Genomic DNA, 24,006 nt, shown 5'->3' on the forward strand with positions numbered 1-24,006 from the left:
TTCTATATTTATTGTGTGGGAATTGTCCTTCTTTTGTAGGTGGAGTAACTGAGGGAGGGAAAGAGAGTCTTATTTGTGATTACACAGACAGTGTAATTATATGCTTTATTATAATCAGTTTACATAGAAATGTGAATGACTGGGGACATCTACTGACTTGTAAACAAAATAATTGCAGTTGAATATTTTGCAGAATTGATCAAAACCTAATTTTAAATTTTTTTTTCTTTCTTTTTAAGGAACTTCATGTTGGTGTTGCTTATGCCAGAATATAGTAAGCAAGGCAGATTAGCTCCAGCCTTGTGTAAACTTTTAATTGGCCAACATGATGCAATTGGGCATGAATTCCAGGTGGCTTTGGAAATGAATGAGAACTGAGCGCTCTGGCTGGAAGCTGAACGTGATGACGGCCTGGTCTATGGTAGGGAAGCTGAAAATGGAGAAGAGGCACTCCAGAGAAGACAGAAATGTGGAGCAAGATGTGGGGGAATGCAGTGCTGAATCTGAGGAATGGACGAGCTCAGAAAGTGAGCCTGAGCAACCATACTTCAGAGGCAGTGCTCAGTGGAGAGAAAAGGAGGTTTCCACCAAACCGCATCGGCCGCTCTGCCGGTCCCCATGCCTGGATCGCCCAAGCTTTTCACAGAGCAGTATCACACAAGACTTGAAGCTAGATGAATGCAAAACAAATTTGGACAAGGAATACCAAGCTAAAATGGATTTTGCTTTAAAGCTTGGGTATGCAGGAGATCAGATCCAGGCTGTACTGAATAAGTTGGGAGCGGATGCGCTCATCAATGATGTTCTAGCAGAGCTTGTGAGACTTGGCAACAAAAGTGAATCAGAGGGACAAAGCACTGCCAGCAGTACCACTGGTACTCTGGTGTCAAGAGGCCCTTGCCCAAAGGAAATAACAAGCCCTGAATTGTCACTGGAAGATGAAGTGGTGGATAACAGTGATAACTTGAGGCCAATTGTCATTGATGGAAGCAATGTTGCTATGAGGTGGGTGTCCCTGTCACAATATTTGAAAATAATAAATCACTAAAATATTTTAAAAAATACTTTTTACTGATGGCAAAGTAATTTTAAGTCATGTAGACTATTACACTAATAATACATCTATTTTATGGACTCTTTAGTCAAGGCTTTTAATTATGCTGTTACTCCTTTATACGTAATCGATATTCCAGTTCCCCTGCCCTCATTTTAAATCCAAGTTCTCACCTCAAGTCTTTTGTTCAAGCAATCTATTTGTGTAGTAAACCCCTCAGGTTTAGCCAGGGCCCCTTGGAGAATAGAATGCTGACACAGCAGCAAAGAAGTTTCCTGTCTCCAGGGACATCCGCCTTGTACCTTATCCCTATAGCCATGTAAGGCAATATTGTGTTAAACCCTACTATTGGTCACTTATGGTCACTCTAACACCTTTGCCATTGGTCAGGATTGGATCCAGGCCAAGGGTATAAAAGTAGCATACTGTACCCCTACTAACTCGGAAAAAGAAGAGCTGAGACCCTTCACGGACCCCTACAATAAAGCCATACTCGTGGAACAGCCAGTGTCTTCTGCTTCTCCTCTCTCTACCGTCTGCTGGAGCCTTAGGCCAAGGGAAAAGCTACCTAGCAAGCAAAGCTGAAATCACAAGAGCTGCCTAATCACTAAGAGCTGAATATCTCCCTGCTTGCTAGGGGCTAACCCACGGCCTTGGTCTGAGAGCGAGCTGGCTTCTAGCACCCAGTCCCCTTGGGGACTGAGCTCTGGAGCTGTAACAGCTTGCATAGGATAAGACCAAGCTAGGCTCATTTATATTTGTAGTGTGCTTTTGTGTGGGTGGGTTTAGTATTTTGAAGTCCTTGAACAATACTGAAAATTGTTTCTGGACATTAAAGGAAAGTAACCAAGTAGGGCAGGAAAACTTGATTCTTTTTAAAGTGTCATGCAGTGGATGGTAATGAAATGCAGTGAATTCATGGTATTTGAGCTCTTGATGATTGAGCCTGCTCAGTATTCAGAGCAATTTAGCTGTGTCAGAACAGAGATAACACATGAGCTAAACCTGCTGACCAGCATGGCTACGCTGCTTGCCCCTTGTGACTCAGGATATTCTGTGTACACTTGGCTGCTTAGGTTAACATAAGAGATACCTCTCCCATACCACTTTTGAATATGTCTGTAGAATACAGAGTTCAGCTAGCCATTATTTATCATTGAGTAAGTGTGATTTTTTTATGAGGGAGTTGTGTGCTGTTTTGGAGACTCCTTTGAGTTTCAGAAAACAAATTTTTGATGGGCACGGGACTTAAACAACTTTTACACAATTACTTCTTTCCTCTAAGAAGTTCTAATAAAAATGAAGAACATTTAGTATCAGAGGAAAATATTTTATTAATATAGATGTTTAAAAGCACTTATCATCCATGGCAATCAGCATTGTTCATTCCTCTTCTTGTGGTAGCATTTTATGGTGCTACTTAAGGTGAACTCAGTTTATCACAGAAAGTGATATTTTTCATTAGGTCAGCTAATAAAATGAAAAAAACTGAAAAACTTCAGATTTATTGCTTTTGCTCTGGCGATAGTAAAATTTCATAATTTATAGACTTTTAAAGTAGCAGGGTTGCTGTAATCTGACAGCTGAATAGCTCTGTACAATTGTCTTTTTCCAATTATGTAAGGAGGCTTAATAAAACTTTACAGACTTTGTTTTCCTTATGTCCTTTGACCATGGCAGCTTTAGAAGAAAAAAACAACCAAACCACCACAACAAAAACCAAAACCAAATGTAACTTTTGTCCTTGCTGTTTCTGAAACTTGCATGTTCTTCAGCCATGGGAACAAAGAAGGATTTTCCTGCCGGGGAATTCAACTAGCTGTTGATTGGTTTCTGGAAAAAGGACATAAAGATATCACTGTGTTTGTACCTGCATGGAGAAAAGAACAGTCTCGACCTGATGCACCAATTACAGGTAACACCGAGATTTTCTTTGACCCCTTGGTTAAAAAGTAAAAAAAAAAAATATTGTCATGTTTCTGATGGGTCCCAGTACTGGGCTGTGGATGTGGTGATGGTGATGTTGCACTTAACTGTTTGTTTGAAAACACAACAGTTTCATTGGTTGGGAAACAAGCATTTAAATATCTGCATGTGTTAACAATGATGTGGGTTTTGTAACATTATTGGGTGGTTTCAACACTTTTGAGAAGCAGCAGTTGAATTTTTCCCATTCACAAATGTTGAGCATACAGGAACTGAGTCTTTTTTGCTGGGTGAGCATGAAATAAGTATTAACAGGCCAGGGACTCAGTTAGTAGGGTTATCTTAAACACTGAAAAGGCAGCATGTGTTTTTACCTATAGAAAGTCCTTGCATTCTACTCTAGGCTATTGTAATACAGTAACACCTGAATTTCTGACATGTTCAGGAAGACTGAGTAAAGGTACCTGGCTACAGAGTGGTTATGAAGTTCATATATTGAATATTTACTCAGTGCTTTGAAACCTCAGAAATAAAATCCACATCTAGGTGGTTTTTAATCATAACGAGGACTGTGTAGGAATGTAATTGCAAGATACTTTGTCAGACAAAAAAGGCAAGAATTTTCATAATGCAAAGGTTGCATTTCTTTCTTTTAATAAGTTTTTAAAAACTGCTCAACTAAAATTATTTTACAGATCAAGAAATCTTACGTAAATTGGAGAAAGAAAAAATTCTTGTTTTCACCCCATCTCGAAGAGTTCAGGGAAGAAGAGTGGTTTGCTATGATGATCGATTCATAGTAAAACTTGCCTTCGACTCAGATGGCATCATTGTGTCCAATGATAACTATCGGGATCTTCAGAATGAAAAGCCAGAGTGGAAGAAGTTCATAGAGGAGCGGCTGCTAATGTATTCTTTTGTGAATGACAAGTATGGGTTTTTCTTCAAAAGTAAATGAATTTGCTAACTCAGCATTCTCAGGAAAAACTGGTCATGTTTAATTTCTTTTCTCTTAGATTTATGCCTCCAGATGATCCTTTAGGACGTCATGGTCCAAGCCTTGAAAATTTCTTGAGAAAAAGGCCAGTTATTCCTGAACATAAGAAACAACCGTGTCCTTATGGTAAGTGCCTAAGTCAGATTGATTTGTTGCATTTAAAGGTAGGTGAAGCTAGCAATCAACATCTTGTCATTATCAGAACAAAATGTACCACTTTTCCTGTTTCCATCCAAGCACAATGTTGCTTTTATACCCCTCATGCACATATTTATAAAAACAGTGTAGCAGAAAATTGAGATTACGAGATACACCTTGTGCATAATACAGCTTTTTGCTATTTTATTCTGGTTTGTATTGGAGGGAGGAGATTTGTAATTTATAAAACTGTGTTAAAGCTGATTTGTTTTTATAGCACTGTGTGTATGTTGTCATGATTGAAATCATAAGTCAGTAGGGAAAAAAATTGTGTGTCTTGCCTTTGATGCAGATAGACATGGATGCAGACAGCAGAGTCTGTGACTGCCTGTATATATGAAATACATCATTATCCTTAGAGGTTTAATATAGAAATACTACTGTTACAAAGTGGTGAAAGATGTAAAGAAAAAAGACAGCAACTGGTGGTATGAACGAGTTTTTGATTTATTTAACCTGAAAACCCTTTTCTTTCAGGTAAAAAGTGCACCTATGGGCACAAATGTAAATATTACCACCCAGAACGTGCAAACCAGCCTCAAAGGTCAGTAGCGGATGAGCTTCGAATAAGTGCCAAATTATCTGCTGTGAAAACTATGAGTGAGGGAGCCTTGGCCAAATGTGGCACAGGGCCATCCAGCTCCAAAGGAGAAATCAGTTCTGAAGTGAAACGCATTGCCCCAAAACGTCAGTCAGATCCAAGCATTAGGTCAGTAGCTGTGGAGCCTGAGGAAAAGTTATCAGCAGCCCGGAAGTCCGAGGCCAGCTCTGTCCCGTCTCTGGTTTCTGCATTAAGTGTACCAACGCTCCCTCCACCAAAAAGCCATGCAGCTGGTGCATTAAATACTCGTTCTGCAAGCAGTCCGGTGCCAGGTTCCTCACAGTTCGTACATCAGAAATCCTCACTGGAACATATGTCCAGTGTGCAATATCCTCCTATACTAGTCACCAATAGCCATGGCACCTCAGTTAGCTATATTGACCAGTATCCCAAATATGAGTCGCTGGGGGACCATGGCTATTACTCCTTACTCAGTGATTTCTCCAACTTAAGCATAAGTAGTATCCGTAACTCAGATTATTACGGGGCTGATATGGACCAGGGGATGTATTCTAGAAACTCAAGCCCCTGTCCTGACAATTGCTTAAGCCATACAAGTAATGATTCTTATTCCTCTTACAATGACTTGTATCTGGGTGTAGCAGATGCCAGTCCAGAAGACAATGTGAAGAGCCACAGACTGCCATCGAAAAATCGTCTTCAGCCTTTCCCTCATGGTTACCATGAAGCCTTAAATAGAGGTCAGAGTTACGGACCCGAAGAGCCTAAGCAATCCCTTCGCAAACAGTCAGTTTCCCACTTAGGCCTACATGCCCAGCATCCAGTTGTTGGAGCACGGTCCAGTTGTCCAGGAGAATACCCTGTGCCTCAAAACGTTCATCCATCAACTGCACAACCAAGCCGTGCCTTGGTGATGACCAGAATGGACAGCATTTCTGACTCTCGGCTCTATGAGAGCAACCCCACGAGGCAGAGACGGCCACCTCTGTGTCGGGAGCAGCACGCCAGCTGGGATCCACTGCCCTGTGCATCAGACTCCTACACCTACCACTCCTACCCACTGAGTAACAACCTCATGCAGCCATGTTATGAACCTGTCATGGTTAGAAGCATGCCTGAGAAGATGGAACAGCTCTGGAGAAATCCCTGGATTGGGATATGTGGTGAGCCAAGGGAACCTCACATCATCCCAGAACATCAGTATCAAACATACAAGAACCTCTGCAATATTTTCCCTCCAAGTGTTGTCCTTTCTGTGATGGAGAAGAATCCCCACATGACAGATGCACAACAGCTGGCAGCTATGATTGTTGCCAAATTAAGAACAGGGCGTTAGAGCAGTACAGCCTCTTTTGGATAATTGAACCTGTACAGCACATAGGACCCAGAGGAAAACTTACATGAAGGAAGAGGCTAATCTATTGTAAATATTTTCTACTAAGATAGTATAAAGTTCTGTACACAGTAGCAATCATATATATGCTGAGGCACTATATAAAAGTTGATTGTATTGCAAATTTTAAGATTTTAAAATATAGGGATTTTTAATAGTATTTTATAGGAAATGCATACCTTGCTGCATGGATAGCTCACTAAGAACTATAATGTCACAATCAGTGTCTCAAAGCTGTTACTACAAAATTAGTGTTAGCAATTATATTGCATGTATTAGTGTACACTTACAATTTGCTTATAAATACCTAATCGGCCTCTAAAAGTATGCTCTATACACACCAAGATGACTTTTAGGGTTTCAGCTTTGTCATTTGACACTGCCTAGTGGCATCTTAAGTAGTGAAGAAAAAGTAAATTTGCTAAATTTAAAAATTAAAATTGTTTATAAAAGGAAAAACTGATTTCAGATTTTCAATGTCAACATAGTTGTTGATACTTAAATTTCAGAACTGTCCCTCAAGAGTTTGAATAACTATTATTACATTGTTCAATATGTTGGCTCAATCCAACAGAAGCCAAATACTTTATTAAATTAGGACCAAAATATTAAGGAATGTAAAGGCATGAGTGCCATTCAGTAAACTGAAACTTTAACTGTAGCTTCTCTCCAGAATCTCCTCTCAAATGTGCAGTAAGCAGCTGCTGGCCCAAATAACTAGACAAGCTGAAAATAAATTGTCAGTATTATGTAAACTGGATTACTCAACTTGAAGCAGCAAAAACTGGATGTTGACATGGAAGTTCAGTAACTGCAGCCCTTCCTCTGGGAGCAAGGGAGGTGTTTGAGTGAGCCTGACATTCACGGTGGCTGTACAAGATCATCTTCAGAAGGGGTGGAGGGGGAAGGCTGCTGCTTGCAAAGAGATGCTCCAGTTTGGGTTTGTGGCAGAGCTGTCCTGCTTTTTGCTCTTCACATCCACGCTAAGGTGTGCATTTGCCTCGTGAAGGCTTTTAGAGTTCCTGTTTCAACAGGTGAGCTAATTTTGTGTGGCATTGTTTGCGCAACTGGTATCTTGCTCAGGGTGGGAACCTTTGTAGCTAAATGTCTCCAAAAGAGGCGTTTATTGGTTTTTTTAAGCTGCACTGACTGTACGCCCTTTTTTGAATCCACTGTATATTTCAACATTTTGAACCATGACTAACTCGACATGTCTCGAGCTAGGACTTGTTGACTTCTACTGTAGTTTTTTTCATGAAAGTTGAGAAGGCCTGGTTTATGGCCTTTTGTTTCTTCATGAGAAGGTGTGACACTGCCTAAATGTTTCTTACTGTGAAACACACAGAACGTGAGGCTGCAGTCAGGGTTGTTTCTGGTGTTTTGATAATGGCTTGCATGCTGCTTTCTAGTTATCTGTTTGTCTGAGAAACAAAGTTTATCATTTTCTCCACTTGTGTTACTGTAGTGGTTGGTTTGATTCAGAAAATCTTGTGGGCTCTTTATCACATGCAAAATAGGTTCCTGTCATATAAAAAAACCCCACCAAATGAACCAACAAGAAACCACAATTTTGGGTGCAACTACAGTTAATTTACTGACATTTGATAACTGTATCATTTCACACAGGATAAATTTTCTTGTGTTGGTACAGGTGATGTATATAATGACTATGTCATTATGTATCTGAAATGAAGTAATTTGAAGGTGATCCTGTACTTACAAATAAGTTTCAATTAGTTGGTTATTCTCTCTGTTAGTGGGGAAAATGATTCAGACACTTATAACAGCTGGGGGAAAACAGATTTAACTCTTGACCGGTTTTCAAAAACATTTCATATTTTTAATTTGCAATTAATTCTTATTCTCTTCTCTTGCATGATATAAGCAGCTGAGAGCAATGCCTCAAATAACCAGAAATGACCTTTTGTTTGTTGATACAAATTGTATCTCTTTTTCTTGATTGTATAAAAACTGTGTATAAAAAAAAATAATCTCTAGATTAACTTCAGTATTACATTTTCACCACAACGTTTGTGACACCATGTGTCACAGGGAAGTAGCCCATGAATAATTATGGATTTTTTTATTTAAAATGGGCACTTGTAGTTTATAGACAAACAGGGACAACTTTTGAGAACCAGGTTATTATGTGCACAAATACTGTGTGTACACCTCAAAGCATTACATAGGTATCTTCAGTCTATTTATTAAGCAGATACATTCTTGCACTAAACTTTATGTAAAAATGTTGCTGTTAACTCATCTGCATGTGTTTAAAATGTAACAGTAATTGCTATAGACCCTATTTTATTCTAACCAATTAATTTATAAATTATTTAGGTATGAGATGAAGTTTATTGTGCACTCATGTTTTCCATCTTGCATGGAATTAAATATTTGTATGCAGAAAAATGTTTGTTCCATTTTTCTCCATTTATAAAGATAAGCTATTTTAAGAGAGGATCAGTAGGTGATTTTGATGTTTTCTAATGTGGAAAACTCAACAGAGATTTCTGTAGGAAGCGCTGGGTGGCTTATGGAGATATCCATTTTTGTTGGATCTGTCCAGTCATTTTAATTTTCACTAACCTTTGTTTTACTGATGGAAGAATTCCTTTTTAAACAATGGGAGTGCTGTGAGAACACAAACCCAGCATACTATTTCCCTAAGGCACTTCAGAGGCAAATTGTCTTATTCTGAGAAGCTATTGGCATCTCTCGTGCATAGTTACAGAATTGGCAGTGCAGCCTTGTGGAAATAACCTGCAAATTTTGTGCTTGTTTAGTCCTCCTTAGAGGTAATGCAACTTTTCTATGTGATGTAGTCTTTGCTGATCAACTACTTTAAGTGATAATTTGGTCATCCACACCTGTTTTCAGCTGTGTTTACAAGACAGTTCAGGACACTGACACGTTCATTAATCTTTAGCGCATAAGCTTGGATTTCTTCTTACATGGAAGAGTTGATCTTATTAACACCTGATCATAACTGTCTATATTGTAAATATAAGACTTTGTATAAATGCTCTTTTTTAGAGCATGGTATTTAAATGTTTTTAAAACTGTAAAAGAACAGTTCTAGAAACTATATTTTAATAAAATCCATGAAAAAACAATTCTAGATGAGGGGGGAAAAAAGTGTGAAGGTAAAATCATGGACTACTGCAGTTGATAAGAGTTGAGCAGTAGATTTTAGTGCTTTACTGGGGCCAGAGCATTCTCTGGGAGTTCTGATTTACTTCTCTTTCATCTTCAGCTATATTACTTTCACATAATTTGTCACTTAAAAGTGTGTAACTTTAAATTCATCAATCAAAAACCAAATGCTTTATGGGATGTCAGTCTGAATTATTTCATGTTTTTTGTAAGAATTACATGTCAGTAATATAGTAAATTGTACATGATTTCACTGCTGTTAGTCCTGTTGTTGTCATATTGAGCTGCAGTAGTTGGCTTTATTCATTTGTAGAATTAAACATTACTGTTTAATTGTTGTAAAATTTTATAAATCTCTTTGGGTTTTTTTGGTTGACCCAAATATAATGTAAGTCTTAATGACAAAATGAGTGAAAATGGATGTTAAACCAGTATGTGGTATTCTTAAATCTCTGTAGTGGTAAGTGGGCACTGCTCTAGTTGCTGCAGCATGTAATTTATTTACTAGCATGAGTCTGTTTAGCTTTTGTAAAAATGCTTTAGCTGTAAAGTTAAAAATAGGTGTGGAGTATGGTTGCTTAGAACAAGCAGAAGGAGCTTCATTAAAAAAAAAAAACCCAAACAAAACCAAAAACATCTAAGTAGGTGAGTTTCCCCCTACATATTTCTAATGCCAGTTTGTCCCAAATTATACATTTTGGTATTTTGTTCAAATAATAAAATTAAAAATACTTGATGACCTGTATGCATACCTGATCTATATCAATCCACAAACAGGAACATTGGATTACTGTAATTTTTATAACTCCACACATAGGGGAAGGAACGTGCACCATTTCTGTGAAACTTTGTTCCAAAGTTGAAGTATTACTTGATCTTGACTTGCCAAAAGTTTACCTGAAGCATCTGTCACAGTTACCTCTGGTGAGCATTCAGCTTTCACACTCCTGATGTACCTATTGCTTGTTTGTGTGACAGAGCCCTCATTGAGTGTATTTCCTGCAATATTTCAACTGGAAAAATACAATTGCACCATCACATAAATTATTCTTATGCCAGTGTTTGGTTAGCCTTTCAAGAGTCATTATACAATATTGCTGATTTTGGTCTGTATTTAAAGTTTGTAAATGTATTAAAAGAATTGCAAGAATCTAAAAGAAGTATAGGCTATCACCTCTTCCCCTCCTGCTCTATGTAAATGTTTTGCACAGTTATTTAATAATATGAAATATGTTATAGTTTATATATATAAAAATTTTTGCTTATTTAATAAAACTGAGAGCCATTGGATTGTTTGTTTTTAGCTTTTTATTTTTCAACCCTCTTTAGACAAGACCCCCAAAAAGCTTTTTTGCTCAAAACAACTGTTGCAGTCTGTCCAAGTTATTTCTTGGGGTTTTTTTTAGCTGATTGACTGAAAAAATCCCAGATCCTTTAGGTGGGGTAATGGCAGATACAAAAGGCAGTAACTACAGCTGATCAAGGTCTTGTAGTAGTAGTAGTAGCAGCACATGATTTTACCAAATGCACTTTCTCCAATGAGTAAAAAAATGTTGCAGATGGCACAGTATGTGCCAGCACATCCTTATTTGAACTGTTATGCTTGTTTGCAATAGAAAATACAGTAATTTAAGTAATTTCATACTCAGCTAAATGCAGTAATAAAGGAACAAATCCCTTTCACTCAGAATTTCCTAAATAAGCCTAATTAACTGCTGGGTAAAAGAAGTATTTCTAAAAATACTTGAAAGGAGAAGAGCTTCCATGAAAAATCCCTCAAAACAGAAAGCTTATTTCCTTTTGCATTGGCACTGCTTGCTTTTATAGAAGGAAATATGCAATTTATGTTCCATTTTTGGATGTGTAGTAACAACCAATTGCAGTAGAGCAGAATAACAAAAAACTAAAGAAGAAGGAACAACAAAATAAAATTTACATTCTGGCCATGTAGCTAAGCCTTTACTTGAGAGCCAGTGCAAAGTATCCATGAAGCTGCTGTTCTAAACATGCATTTCAACCCTATGCAATGTGCTGCTAAAGTTGTATGTCCCTTTTTGTATCCCTTCCCTTGATGTGTTATTCCTTCTGCTTAGTAAAACCCAAAAATTACTAGGACTCAGAGAAAGCCTCTGTTTTAGCCTCTAGCAGATGCACTTAAAAAAAAAATTCTTACTGAGGAGTCGTGCAATAAATATACACTTAAACTCCTGGGGGTTTTGACAGGTAACTGCAGAAGCCTCTTAAATTCCAATAATATAGGTAAAGAAAACTGAATTTAGGAAAAACTGTCTGGAAGCCATTTTTCTCAACAACTTTGCAGCAAGTTACTTGTTCAGTCCTTTTCTGCAGTGATCACACCAGCTCTCAGCAAACACCACAGTATTGGTTATGAATATCAGCAAAATCATGAACAGAAGTAACATGAAGCAAAACACTTCAATCAAAAAGAGACAGTAGTGGCTTCAAGACTATCACTTGAAAAAACATCGTGACAAAAACATTTCAAAGTTATTTTACATATCACATTCAGCCATGCTGTAGCTGGGATTGATCCTTGAAGCTTCATGTGAAGTCCTAGACAGGTGAAAACTGTAGCACAATCTTATCCTGGCACAATCACTCCTTCAGGACAGTATCAGCATCAATGAAATAAGAATGGATCAGTCAATAGTCTCACTGTTGGGCCAGAGGACACTTTCCAGAGTGAAAACTGAGAAACAGCAGCCAGGAGCAAGGTTCGCCTCCAGTCAGTTGTATTTATTTATGAAAAAGGTAAGGAACATGGAGGAATTCCAAAATACTCTTAACTCTATTTGGCAAACTTTAACTGGTTAAGCAAGACAATGGTCACTGTACATGCAACTAAAAACACAAGACCTTTATAAAACATTGATTTTACATGGTAAAAATCAATAAATCACAGCAACAACTTCTCCTGGAGTGACTATTTTCCCATTATCATTACTAGATCTTCCATGCCGCTTGTGCAATACTAAAAGTCACAGAGCACTCTGCTGCTGTCTCAGAAAAGTTGAAGGCCACTTTTTATTTTATGGAAGTCGTTCTGGGTCCATAACAATCCTCCTGTCACAGGAATGTTCAATTCTGCAGAGCTGTGAGGAGGAGAATGAAGCACATTAGCAGTGGGCTGGTTTCTATACAGAAGAAAATGTAAGCAGTCAAGAAAATCTTTCTTCTGCCTCGGGGAAGCCAGACCACCTTTCTAACACCACATGTCCTTTGGCAAGTGGAGGAGCTGCTATGCAAGGGAAATATGAGTAATGAACAAGCTGCCATTGTAGCACTCCTGATGAAACCTGGACTGTTTCCAGGCACAGCTACAGGAATAAATTAGGTTCTGCTCCTTTCTATTTGTGGTAGCAACAGGTTTTCCTCATGTTTCTTTCTAAGATTTTTTTTTCTTGGCATCCTGCCAGGCTGTAATCTGAGTGGAACAAACTGTCTGCCCCTTTCCCCACACAAAGAGGTGCAGAAACAAACACATGTTACTTTTGGCCTGCTAGGTGCTTTCTCATTTTCTACATGAGTATTTTCTAGTAGTATCAGTTGCATGATACATTACACTGTTCAAAAAACAGCCTGAAATTTACAAACCTGGCTTGTAGCTTTTTAGAATTAATACACTATCAGTCTTCACCATGACTAAATCATATTTCAAAATGCAGTCTAGGGCATCTTCCTCCAAAGGAACAGGATGTTACTGATAAGGGAAGGTCAATAATTTGATGCCAGGGATCTGAACATAACTCTGAATATGTGAAAATATGAATATGTGCAAGATTTCTTCAGTGAAATACCCCAGGCTGCATGATTCTCAGTCCTCCACATTGCTACCAGATTGGGCCCACCAACCACAGAGAGGAATCAGTGATTAGAAGGCTGTCCAATCAGGTGTTAAAGAAAATAACTACAATTCATTTACATTCTGAAGCATTCTTTGGATTAAAATAATAGGAGATGGGTTAATATGTATGTGATGAAACTGATTTGACAGCTTACAGCATTCAAGTTCCTCTGACTTCAAAGTGTGAAATAATGACCCTATTAAAACATCTCCAATGAGCTTCATTTAGTAACAAAGGTGATCTGACTAAAGCTTTATAGAATGCACCTCCAAAATACAGATTGTTACAGAATGCCCCTGCAAAATACAGATTGTTATTTCCAGAACAATCTGTGTTTGTTTACTGAGGTCAGATCTGCAGCTCTGAATTACTAATTACAGCTCTAAAAGGTCACTGGGCACTGCCAACATATTGAAGATCAAAGCCCCAGTTAATAGAAACTTCAATTTTCAAGCCTGCTGGGGCTGTGCTGATACCTGCTAAATAGCAGTATTTCATAATGCTTGGAATGGTTTCTTTAAAAAAGAGCAGCAGGAGTGAAGATAGCAATATTAGAAGATGGTGTGCCCAAAGGATACCAGCAGGGTTAGGTTTAGAGACAATAGCAGATATTTGGGGCAAACTATTTAAATAGAAGTAAAAAGGAAATCTCAGTCCTAGTTTCTCACATGGTAAAAGGCACAGAGAGAGAAATGCATTTCATGGTTCAGGGGAAAAGTCCCACCCACACCATTACTCACTTTGTACTGAGAGGCTTCCACTCCTCCCTCACTGGCTGATCAAGCAGGGACATCATAGAATAATTATCCAACATGAGACCATCAGGGTCATCTGTCTGACCTGGGAGTTTTCCAAGAGGAAAGTCTTTCCATCGCACTTCATCTAGATAAAAACAGTACAAAACAAGGAGTCTGAGTTTCCCAAAGAGATTTTTGAAACACAAGATCACCCTCTCCCAGCCCACAAATACTGTCCCTTGCAACTCAGCCATTCAGCAAATGATCTGCACCAATGTCACAGAAGCAGAGGACAATTTTCCTTCTGTTCTCAAAACATCCAGTTCCAACAAGCTGTCCACATCAGCATATTTAAAATGTCTCTTTTTTTTTTCTTTTTTTACTTGAGAAAATTTCCCAGTGAATGAAGTACAAGAGTTCAATCTTCCAGTGGCTCCTTTTTCTCCTTTAAATGTCATTTTGACTCCAACTCCTCTTCAACCAACTTCCTCCTCCTGTGTCTGAGTCCCTCCATGACTCAGAAATTCTTAGCTACAGAGACCTCCAACCCCAATGAGAAAGTACAGCTAACAAAACACTGCACATGCTGTTTATTCCTTCCAAAACCCTGTCTTGCTCCTTTGCTTGCCACCATGTCACAATAACCATTTTCCCAGAGCATGGAACTTAGGTTCACAGATAAATTGTGTTTTCAAATCCCCCCAGGTCTGACAAACAAAAGTCCAAGAAACATCCATATTTTCTTCACCATTCTCAGCTGGCATTTATGCTGCCCCATCAGCTGGATACACTGAAATTTTAAACAGTTTGGAAAAGCTTCATAAAAAAATAAATAAGACAGTAATAGCATGCTCCTGGAAAATACAGTCACAGTGTTTTATGAGCTTAAGTGAAATGTCTCCTGAACATAAACAAAACACTGGAAAACCCACATTTTTTGGTAATTTAACATTTAGATGACTTGGAAGCACAGTTTAATTGTGGCAGCCCCAGAGGGCTGGGATGTGTTTGCACTTCAATTAACACTTGTCAGTGATGAGGACTGTCCTAGAGTCACTTTTTACCTGCAGTGATCTGCCAGGCAGAGCCTTGCAGTGCTGCCCTTTTCTCAGCAATGGCCACCATGGTACCAGAATGAGCAAGTCCTTCCAGAGCATTTGCTTCAGTCACCATCTCTTCTTCCTCCTCTTCCACCTCCTCCACACCATTGTCTCTCTCTGGCACATCTTCTTGTTTCTCTACAGTCTGCCCTTGATTTTTAACCTGATTTTCTTGCCTGGCTCTCCACTGTAAGCTCTCAATAGTATAAATTGGCTGTTCACTGCCATCTGAAGAGAGGCCTGGACTGGACAGAGGGGCCCCTCCCTCTGTGTAAATGGAAGCAAGGTAGAGCAGGTTCTTCCGAGTGGAACGTGGCAAGCGAGGTCTCATGATGGTGAGGATCCTAGAGAGGAAAAAGGGCAATGGAAAAGTCTTAAAAGGGTTGGTAAATCTTCATCTGGAGGCTTTTTTGCTTTTAAGTGTTTGTTTTCTCCAGGACAGCTGGCTCACATAAATCATCTAACAGGCAAAATCTGATTATTCCCTGGTCAGTGGATGCTGGAATACTCAATCTTTGTGATTAAAATTAAGGACTTGGGATACTCCTAACTGAATTACTGCTTTACTGTTTTCTTGCATAGAAGTTAGAAGCTGTGGTAAATTCCTATCCCCTCAATAAGGTCACATCTCTACCAAGTCACTTTGCTTCTGAACAGGCTGCTTCTTTAAATACCTCCCCAGATAACTTCTGCTATCATTTGGAAGGTGCAATCCTTTAAAATCCTTTTCCTTCTCTGTGTGTGCAATCAATGGGGAGGTGAAGAGCAGCAAGCATGGCTTTATAGGCACTTGTTACAATTTCTACAAGAGGCAAAGAAAGGCAAGGGAATGCAGCCATAACTCAGCATATCAGTAGGGACCCAAAGCTGTCACAGGGCACTGTTTGCTGTCTCTTTTCTAGGTCACAGCATCACAAATCACACTTACATCTGAAGAAGATGTGGGGTTGCCCAGCAGGGAGCTTGCAAGCAACAGTCAGTCAGTCTTATCCACTGCAAAGGAACTTTATGGAGGAACAGCTCCTTCACAGACACCTGCTTGTTGCATTGTTGTTTTTTCTTCCCTTGAAAGAAGATAATGAAAACAACAGGGTGCTCAAAACTCATCAAAAATATACCCTTCAACCCTCTGCATTTTTACTGGAACCCATGCTCAAATAAGCTGTCATTTTAACCCAAGTGCACAACCAGATATGCCAACCAAATACAACATCAAGGTTGTTATAAAGGACTGGACAACACCTGGAGAGCTCAGGTAGCTCCACCAGACCTGAGCACAAAGCAGTGCAGACATTCCCAAGCTGGCCCTGTGCATGTCACAGCAGGCAGGAAAGCCACATGATGTGTTTGAACAATATTATCCCAAATAAATGCAGTGTACTGCATCTGAGACCCAGAATCATTCCAAACAGTGGAAACAAACAGTAGATTTAACAGCTGGGAAGCAGCAGCATTCAGGGATCTTGGTACATCACAGATATGCTCAGCACTGACTGAAAGCACCAAATATAACCTATGACTGCCTGAGATACTGCCAAAATGTTTGTGCAGACCAGAGCAAAATCTCTGAGCCAGACCAGGAGAGGACAGAAGAGGCACCAAAATTAAGGGGTGCAAACCTCTGCCAGGATACACAATGTCACAGTATAAAAATCCTGTTAGCAGAAACCTGTGACACTAAATAATTAAGGCACTTTAGTGCCCATTTCTGGAATGAAACATAAGGTCTGCCAATTTTAACAGTTCTAAAGAGTCAGGAACTGAAAACAAAATATTATTTATTACATGTGTGTAAGTTTAGAAGGCATAAAAATCCCTTGATAGGATCAATAAAGGACAGCAACACTATTTAGTATCTTAAAAAGGCAGGCTTCTGTTAAGGGAGAAAATAACTGGGAACAGGGATCTCATAACACACCACATGTAACAGTAGTAGATAGCAAATAAGGATGTTATTTCCGACAAGTATTGATATCTGGAGAAATTAGCACTTAAGGGCTTGGTGCTTCCTGTGAGATTTTCTTTTCCTATCTTGAGGAGGCTGCAGCAAACTTATTGATAACAATTTCAAATTTTTGCTAAGAAATACATGACATGCACAAGCTGCAGGTGAAAACTCTAAGAAATGCAACAATAAAAGCTTTATGTTCACATGACAAAATGCACTAATTATGCACTGCACTTTATGTATAAAGGTGCCACCACTTTACTAGGATAGTTTTACACAGTACAGAAGAAACTCTTATGCTTTTTTAAACACAGAAATTGCAGACACACTCACCAGCATTTACTTTGGCAATGCCAGTCAGCAACTCAGAAATCCAGTTGATCAAGAACTGAGGCCGGAGTTCTGAAGAGTCAGAACATTCCTTCAGCTCTATAAACATTTTCTCTATTAGGATCTGTGTAAAACTTCGTGAAAGAAGGCTTGACAGCAAAGGCTGCCAAAAGCAGTAAAATGCTGGGGGGATTTTGAATTGCCATACCTCTTTATTTGCTGCAATGAGAAGAAAAAAACAAATCAACCAAGACAGAAATCGGTGTTTTGTAATGTTTTTATGAAATACAGGTGTGACACTTGCTCCAAACTAGAGAGGTTTGTTCTCAGATCACTGATTCCAGGATATTTCCTGAAGTCCTCACTGAAACTGTTATTTTTCTTATGCTAGACAAGTAAAATAAGTAGCAATTTGATAATTAGCACAAAGAAATTATTAACACAGGAAGATCTATCTGTTTTGCTAATCCCTTTCCAGTTTCAGCTTATTTTACATATAACTAAGAGCAACTCTATCTAAAAAATATACTGCAAAGAGAAAGTTCATTGAGCAAAGCAACAAAAAATGAAAAGGCTTTTAAATTTTTCTACTGATGGAAATTTGAGAATCTTTCTTGGAAAGTTCTTTGGCTGTGAAATAGGGAAATTATTTATTTTCATTCTCTAGGTGCCTAGTTCTCCTGCAAACAACAAATGCAACTCCACACATATGGGCAGCAGCTTGGAAATAAATGCAGTTGGTGGAAGAGGCTCAAAAAACCTCATCCATTTTGATTTGCTTCAAATCTTCAGTGTAGAAGAGAAACACTCCTGAAATCAGCAACTATTGCAGAAAAGGGTAGATGCAAGCTTTGAAAGATGTTTTGATATTCAGTGCTGAAGAGCAATCCTTCCTTCCCAAGAGTTTTATGCAAAAGCGGTAGCTAAGCATGGCCCTAAGGGGGTCTGGAGAACAGGGCAAAAGATGTTTAAGGACCCAGACATACAAAAAATATGCAGCCAATTAGAGATTCCAATAAAATGAAAAAAAAAGAACAGACTTTGTCACAACACTATCTATGCATTTTCTACTTGGGTGATGCATAAAGCACTCACCTTCATACTTGATATTTAGCATCTTCAGACAATCCATCTTTGGGATGAGAAAGCCATCACTGAGGAGAGCTTCAGCCACTGCTGCCCTAGAGCAGAGAGTTTATAAACTTATTACTGCCACTTATTCCTTCACGTATCAAAACACCACCTGCCCCAGTTCTGAAACAAGTCTGACTGCCAAACACCTGGAACTGTGAGGAGGGAATGGAGAATTTTTTGTTTGAGAGACCTGGTAATGCTGTTCTTGTATGGCATATATATTTATATATTTATATATATATATAAGATGCTGAAGAAATTGACTAATTGTTTTCTCCATGATCAGCTACAGGACACTATGAAATTTAAGAGGTCTACAGCCCAGTTCAGCACCATATCTTCTCAGTTCTTTATCAGAGACATACCTGTTTTCCTGCATCAGGTCTTTGATCTGAGCCAAAATCCAGTCCAATTCTGAAGAGGAATCAGACCACAATTCTCGAGACTTTGAAAGAGATGGCATAGCCTGCATAACCTGAGTGAAGGAAAAATTCAAGCATGAACAGAAAATACATCACAAAGACATTATTGCTATGACAAGAAGATGCACGTGCCTCCTGTACTTCATCACCAGCACCTGAAAAAGTTCACAAATGTTCCCCTTTCTTGAAGTCTCAATAAGCACAGATCTCCTTTATAAACCTGAACTAAGTGCCCACATTAGGAACTATCAGAGCTCAAATTGCTTGCTCTCTGTAGGGAAGTTTTCCTTTGACAAGCCATGTATGACAACATCAGCAGACCAGCCTGAGCAAAGAACTCAGACAACAAGGAAAAGAAAACATATTGGCCAAGAAAGAAGAGAGAATTAATGAAAGTGCTGATCATCAGAGTGCACTTACCCGGAATTGCTCATTCTTGTAAGACAGCAGAACATCTCTGACTTTTTCTAGAAATAAACATAAATATATCATTTAAGCAGAAGATCAGCTATGTAAGGGAATTTTCTATCTAAAGAAAGCTGCTTAGTTTTGCTAAATTTACACTCAAGGAAGGCATCAGTCAAATGAAGACAGCAATTCTGTTGAGGCAACACACTGAAGGCTCCCAAAACTCCCAGACTTCTCCAGCAACATGAATTTTCTCACATGGGGTTGAACCACAATTTCCATATTTTATCACTAACAGTAGCCAAAGACAGATAAGTTGGATAAACCCAGACAGCTAAAAACCAAATTCCTAGATCAGTGCAGGAAGAAATTGTTTCCATATGCAGTTTATGTTCTGATGCACATTTGTATTTCTTATACTTGCATTCTGCATCAATTGCAGCAGCACTACAACTATTCACAAAGTGCTAAAAATTTGGAGAAATACTACCAAACCAGTCAGTCAACACCAGGAATGCACCAAGACCCAAAGAGGAATCCCAAAACCTGAGCTGAAGGTACATCTTTATGCTAGAAGATGACACATTTAAACTGCTTTCTTTAGCATATGCAGTCCTTGTGTCTGCTGTTGCTCTAGGAACACCTACCATGGAATTCCTTGTGTTTCTGACAGGCCTCACGCTGTGGGGTTTGACTCTCCCATGCATCACCATCCAAATCTGCATTTGCTTCCACCTCTTCCTGCTCTTCTTCCTCATCCTCATCTTCCTCACACAAGTTATTGCCCAGCTGACGGTTCCAGTACATCTTTCGTAGCCACTCCAGCACAACATCACAACCTAACAGACAACAGAAAACATCTGCTCAGGGAGGATTTCTTTGTTATGGCAAAAAAGAATAGGTGACATATTGATAACTTGAATTATGAAAATAAGTGCTATTAATCATTTAATAAAACCACAAAATACTCCATTAATGAAAATGTGAACAAGTTAAAAAACCCCAAACAAATAAAATCCCCAAAACCAAATCAAAACCAACCCAAGAAGAAAAAAATCCAATCCAGTATCACAGACATGGTAACTACCCATCATATTTTTGGGGGGCGGAAAAGTTGATTGGACACTGCTATGGCACTGAACCTTGCTCAAGCTAGGTCAAACCTAAGCAGCAACTAGGTCTCTGCAGTGGCATTCAGATGAGAAAATGAGTCAATACTTTAGTATCACATGGTCAACACAGCATCTACAACAATAACAGAATTATTTTCGTGCAGGGACTACACTATGCATACATGAAATAGAATGGAAAGGAAATGCCTTTACTTTCATCAGCATTTTCCCAATTCAACCTAAGGACCATGCTGAAGATTATTTAACTGGATTCTCAAACCTCAACCCAAAATTTCCAGGAGTCTCTTCAAATGCTATGAGCTGGTCATTCACTCAGGCTTACAGTATCAACACTTCTCCCTAAACGAGATTTTTTAAGAGTCTTAGATATCACTAAGCCATCAGAAAAAGCTTTTACCTATTTCCCCAAGATGACTTCCTGTGCTGTAAAAAAGCAAAAGCACCAAACTGTTGCAACCAGCTGCTGTTGTTTCAAGTAATTTTTTCAGGGACAGGAGAAACTCTGAGCATTTGCCCTGTGAGGAACCACAGGACACGGCTCAGCTGTCCTGACAGGGCAGTGGCAAATCCTCTCAAGAGTCTGATTTCACAACTCTTCCACCCCAAAACGGAGGCAGGGGTGCTCCCCTCAGGGCCTGCAGCTCTGGCACTGCCACCCCATGCAATGTCCTCAGGGCACTCCTGCCAGTGGCAGCTGCTGGTGGCACTTGGTCAGTCAGTCACTCACCCTTGCGGCACAGGGCCAGGCGCGGCAGCTTCCCGTGCGTCAGCTCGTGACGGAGATCCACGACCCACACGGGGATGTCCACCTGCAACAACAGCCAGCAGCTGATCCCCTGCTCCCCTGCACCAGCCCTGCACGCTGCACCTGCCCTGCACGGCTGCACCTGCCCTGCACGGCTGCACAGAGCCTCCGCCAGGTGGGAATAGCACCTTCCTGGCCATTCCTGTGCTGCAGTTCCCCTGCTGCCCACTTCAGGAGTGAGCCAAGATCCCCCAGCTCTCTGATGCCACTCCTCCTATGGCCTAGGATCAATAAAACCTTGCATTTTACAGTTTAGGTCCTTCAGTATTACATGCAACAAGAGATTTCTTTTTAGACAGAGGTGTTACATGCAATCTAATGTAACTGTCTCATCCATTTAAATACAGTTTAATTGCTTCTCATTCTGGATAACTATGTATCAAAGACACAAATAATATCACATATAATACCGAAATTTACACAGTAATTTACATGCAGTTTTTTGCAGCTTTCCTGAGGACAACTACCTTTAACTATGCAGGACCTTTGCCTTTAAGCTTTATCAGTTTTAAAAAGTGAGAAGCAGAACTTTTCTCAAAAACCCAGGAAAAAAATAAAAATCAATTAATCATTCCCACACATATACAGAAGAGTCTCAAATACTGCCTGTCCTTCACTGTCAAAACTTGTTCAGTCCCAGATGTGATGCTCAGTGCAGCTGGCAGTAAAAGGACTCAAGTTGGTCCTGCTACTACAATTACAGCTTGAACCTTTCCTCCTCCACACGAGTGGAAAAGCTCACCTGAGGAAAAAGACACGAGATGAAAACACCTGCAAATGTGATGGATTTTACGTATAGCCTTGCTTGTCAAAGACTAGGATTTATAAACCACAGATTTAGCTCTTTTTCCTATCTCAGTCACCAAGAAAGCAAAGCGTGTGACAGTATGTCAAGTGGGACTACACACATGTAAATCAAGACTTTTGATCACATGTGATTCAAAAATCTTTAATGATCATGACCCTTTGTTACTCTTATTGTGACTTCAAAGAACAAATTTTATATCCAGTTGCAATAAACCTGTTTAAAACTTTGCAGATGGAATAAACAAGCATCTATATCTGTTATCTTGGTTACAAAAGGATGACTCCCCCCACAATTTCATTCACTCAGTGTTGTTAATAACCTCTAAATTATCAACCAACTCCTATTCAATAGTTACCTCTCTTGCCAATTGTCTCAGAGGAATGCTGACCGTCTTCTGTTTCCTTTCTGTGATCAAGTTGACAAATCTGCATGGAGGTTACAGAAAAAATAAATTACTATCAACAGTTGCAGATTAACTTGGAACTCCTGAGACAAACTCCCCATGTACTATACAATCCTGTGGTCCCAGAGATGCAAAGTGAATTCAGTGGAATAATGACACCTGTCCAGGTGTTGCTCTCAAAAGCACAAGGGTCTTGAGAGCCCTCACCTTACAAGAGCCAGCCCATAAGACAGGATGAGTTCGTGTGACTTCAATCTGCCAGATGAGTCAAGGACCTTGCAGCGAATCAGTTCTGCCGTGGAGTCCACTGCAAGAGGCATTTTTGGACCGTACCTGGAGGCAAAGAAAAACCAGGTGAGCAGGCTCACACAAATACACTCACCCTGTAAAAAGGGCAGCTTTCCCACTACATTTTGTGCTCTGTGGTACATTACAGCCTAAGAAATGGTATGCTGAGACAGCATCAAAGGCTCTTTCCAGAAGGGTTCTATTAGAACAGAGTGGTTACACGGTTACTCCCAAGCACAACTTAAATGAATATTCACTGATATGCCAGGCACACAGACAAGATGCTTTACCTAGGTGGATGCAGCAGAGGTAATTTAGGGGCCAAGGACATGCTCACTGCCACAGAAACCAGCCCGTGAAGTTGCGGGCATGCAGGGTTTGTGCCTCCCCTGCTCCCACAGGGCCACCGTGCTCCTGGCATAAGCTGCGTGCCCGGAGCCTCCCGCAATGCAGGAGCCCTACAAGACGGGGCCGCCAGCCCTGCTGCACCGCCGGCCTGCCCACACAGCCCCGGCGGCGGAGCTGCTGCGGCGGGGAGCTGCGCTCGGCTCCCCGGCCGCCTCCAGGACCGCAAGGGCCGGGCACAGCTGGGGCCGAGGGCACGGAGCGGCCGCTCCAGGGACACAGGGCCGGCCCCAAGCCCCGCATCGCTGCCCGCCCGCGGCGCGCGGCCCGTACCGGCTCTTCCACGCCGAGACGCGGTCCAGCGCGTCCTGCTGCAGCCGGCTGTCCCCGCAGTACAGCCCCACCATCACCTGGTCCCACTCCGCACGGCCCCTCCACGCCACCACCGTCCGCAGCGGCTTCAGCCGCTTGCGGGCCGGGGACGAGCTGGGCTGGCCGCGGCGCCCGGCCGGGCCCGCGCGGGCCGCCATGCCGCCAGCGCCGCTCCTCGCTCCGCCTCCCCGGCCCGGCCCGGCCCTGCCCGCGCCGCTTCCGCTTCCCGCGCCCGCCGCCCGCCCTGGGTGCGGCCGCCCGAGGCGAGCCCGGCCCCGCGGGTGCTGCAGGGGTGCGGCGGGGCTGGCCCTGCATCCTCTGCGGCCCCCAGGGCTCGGGGCCGGGGCGTTCTCCCCTTGTGCGTGCGGGGAGCTGAGGGGCGGCGTGGTGTCCTGAATCAGAGCGAGGGAAGCCTTGCGAGAAAGTACAGGAGCATCCCCAAGAGCCACACCGTGTGCAGGACCATCCCCAAGAGCCACACCATGTGTCCCATAATCTTGTCCAAATGTTTCTTGCGCTTTGTCAGCCTCGGTGCTGTGACCGCTTCCCTGGGGCGCTTCTGTTCCCGCTTCTGTTCCAGGGCCCAACCACCCTCTGGGTGAAAAGTCTTCTCTCAATACG

General features: G+C 40.9%; 2 protein-coding genes across 3 annotated transcripts in view; one reads left to right on the top strand and one right to left on the bottom strand.

The window, feature by feature from the left end:
- The window catches only part of ZC3H12B (zinc finger CCCH-type containing 12B), a 21,908-nt gene extending 11,332 nt beyond the window's left edge, over positions 1 to 10,576 (top strand). For both annotated transcript variants that reach the window (XM_074551692.1, XM_005488194.4), the window contains exons 2-6: positions 240 to 1,005; positions 2,830 to 2,969; positions 3,676 to 3,910; positions 3,997 to 4,103; positions 4,653 to 10,576. In XM_074551692.1, the coding sequence (XP_074407793.1) occupies positions 368 to 1,005; positions 2,830 to 2,969; positions 3,676 to 3,910; positions 3,997 to 4,103; positions 4,653 to 6,073 (2,541 nt within the window). In that variant the 5' untranslated portion in view covers positions 240 to 367 and the 3' untranslated portion in view covers positions 6,074 to 10,576. The remainder of the gene's footprint in view (positions 1 to 239; positions 1,006 to 2,829; positions 2,970 to 3,675; positions 3,911 to 3,996; positions 4,104 to 4,652) is intronic.
- A 1,441-nt stretch (positions 10,577 to 12,017) lies between these two features.
- Positions 12,018 to 23,598, bottom strand: LAS1L (LAS1 like ribosome biogenesis factor). The gene is made up of 13 exons (XM_005488195.3): positions 23,347 to 23,598; positions 22,588 to 22,713; positions 22,333 to 22,402; positions 21,092 to 21,173; positions 19,879 to 20,070; positions 19,244 to 19,290; positions 18,767 to 18,876; positions 18,363 to 18,448; positions 17,271 to 17,486; positions 15,918 to 16,053; positions 14,954 to 15,333; positions 13,893 to 14,034; positions 12,018 to 12,399 (listed from the first exon to the last, which is right to left on the bottom strand). The coding sequence occupies exons 1-13, from the start codon at positions 23,541 to 23,543 to the stop codon at positions 12,309 to 12,311; spliced, it is 1,875 nt and encodes a 624-aa protein (XP_005488252.2). The 5' UTR covers positions 23,544 to 23,598; the 3' UTR covers positions 12,018 to 12,308.
- Between the last annotated feature and the right edge of the window lie 408 nt (positions 23,599 to 24,006).

Source organism: Zonotrichia albicollis, chromosome 14 (assembly GCF_047830755.1).
Source record: "Zonotrichia albicollis isolate bZonAlb1 chromosome 14, bZonAlb1.hap1, whole genome shotgun sequence".
Taxonomy (NCBI): domain Eukaryota; kingdom Metazoa; phylum Chordata; class Aves; order Passeriformes; family Passerellidae; genus Zonotrichia; species Zonotrichia albicollis.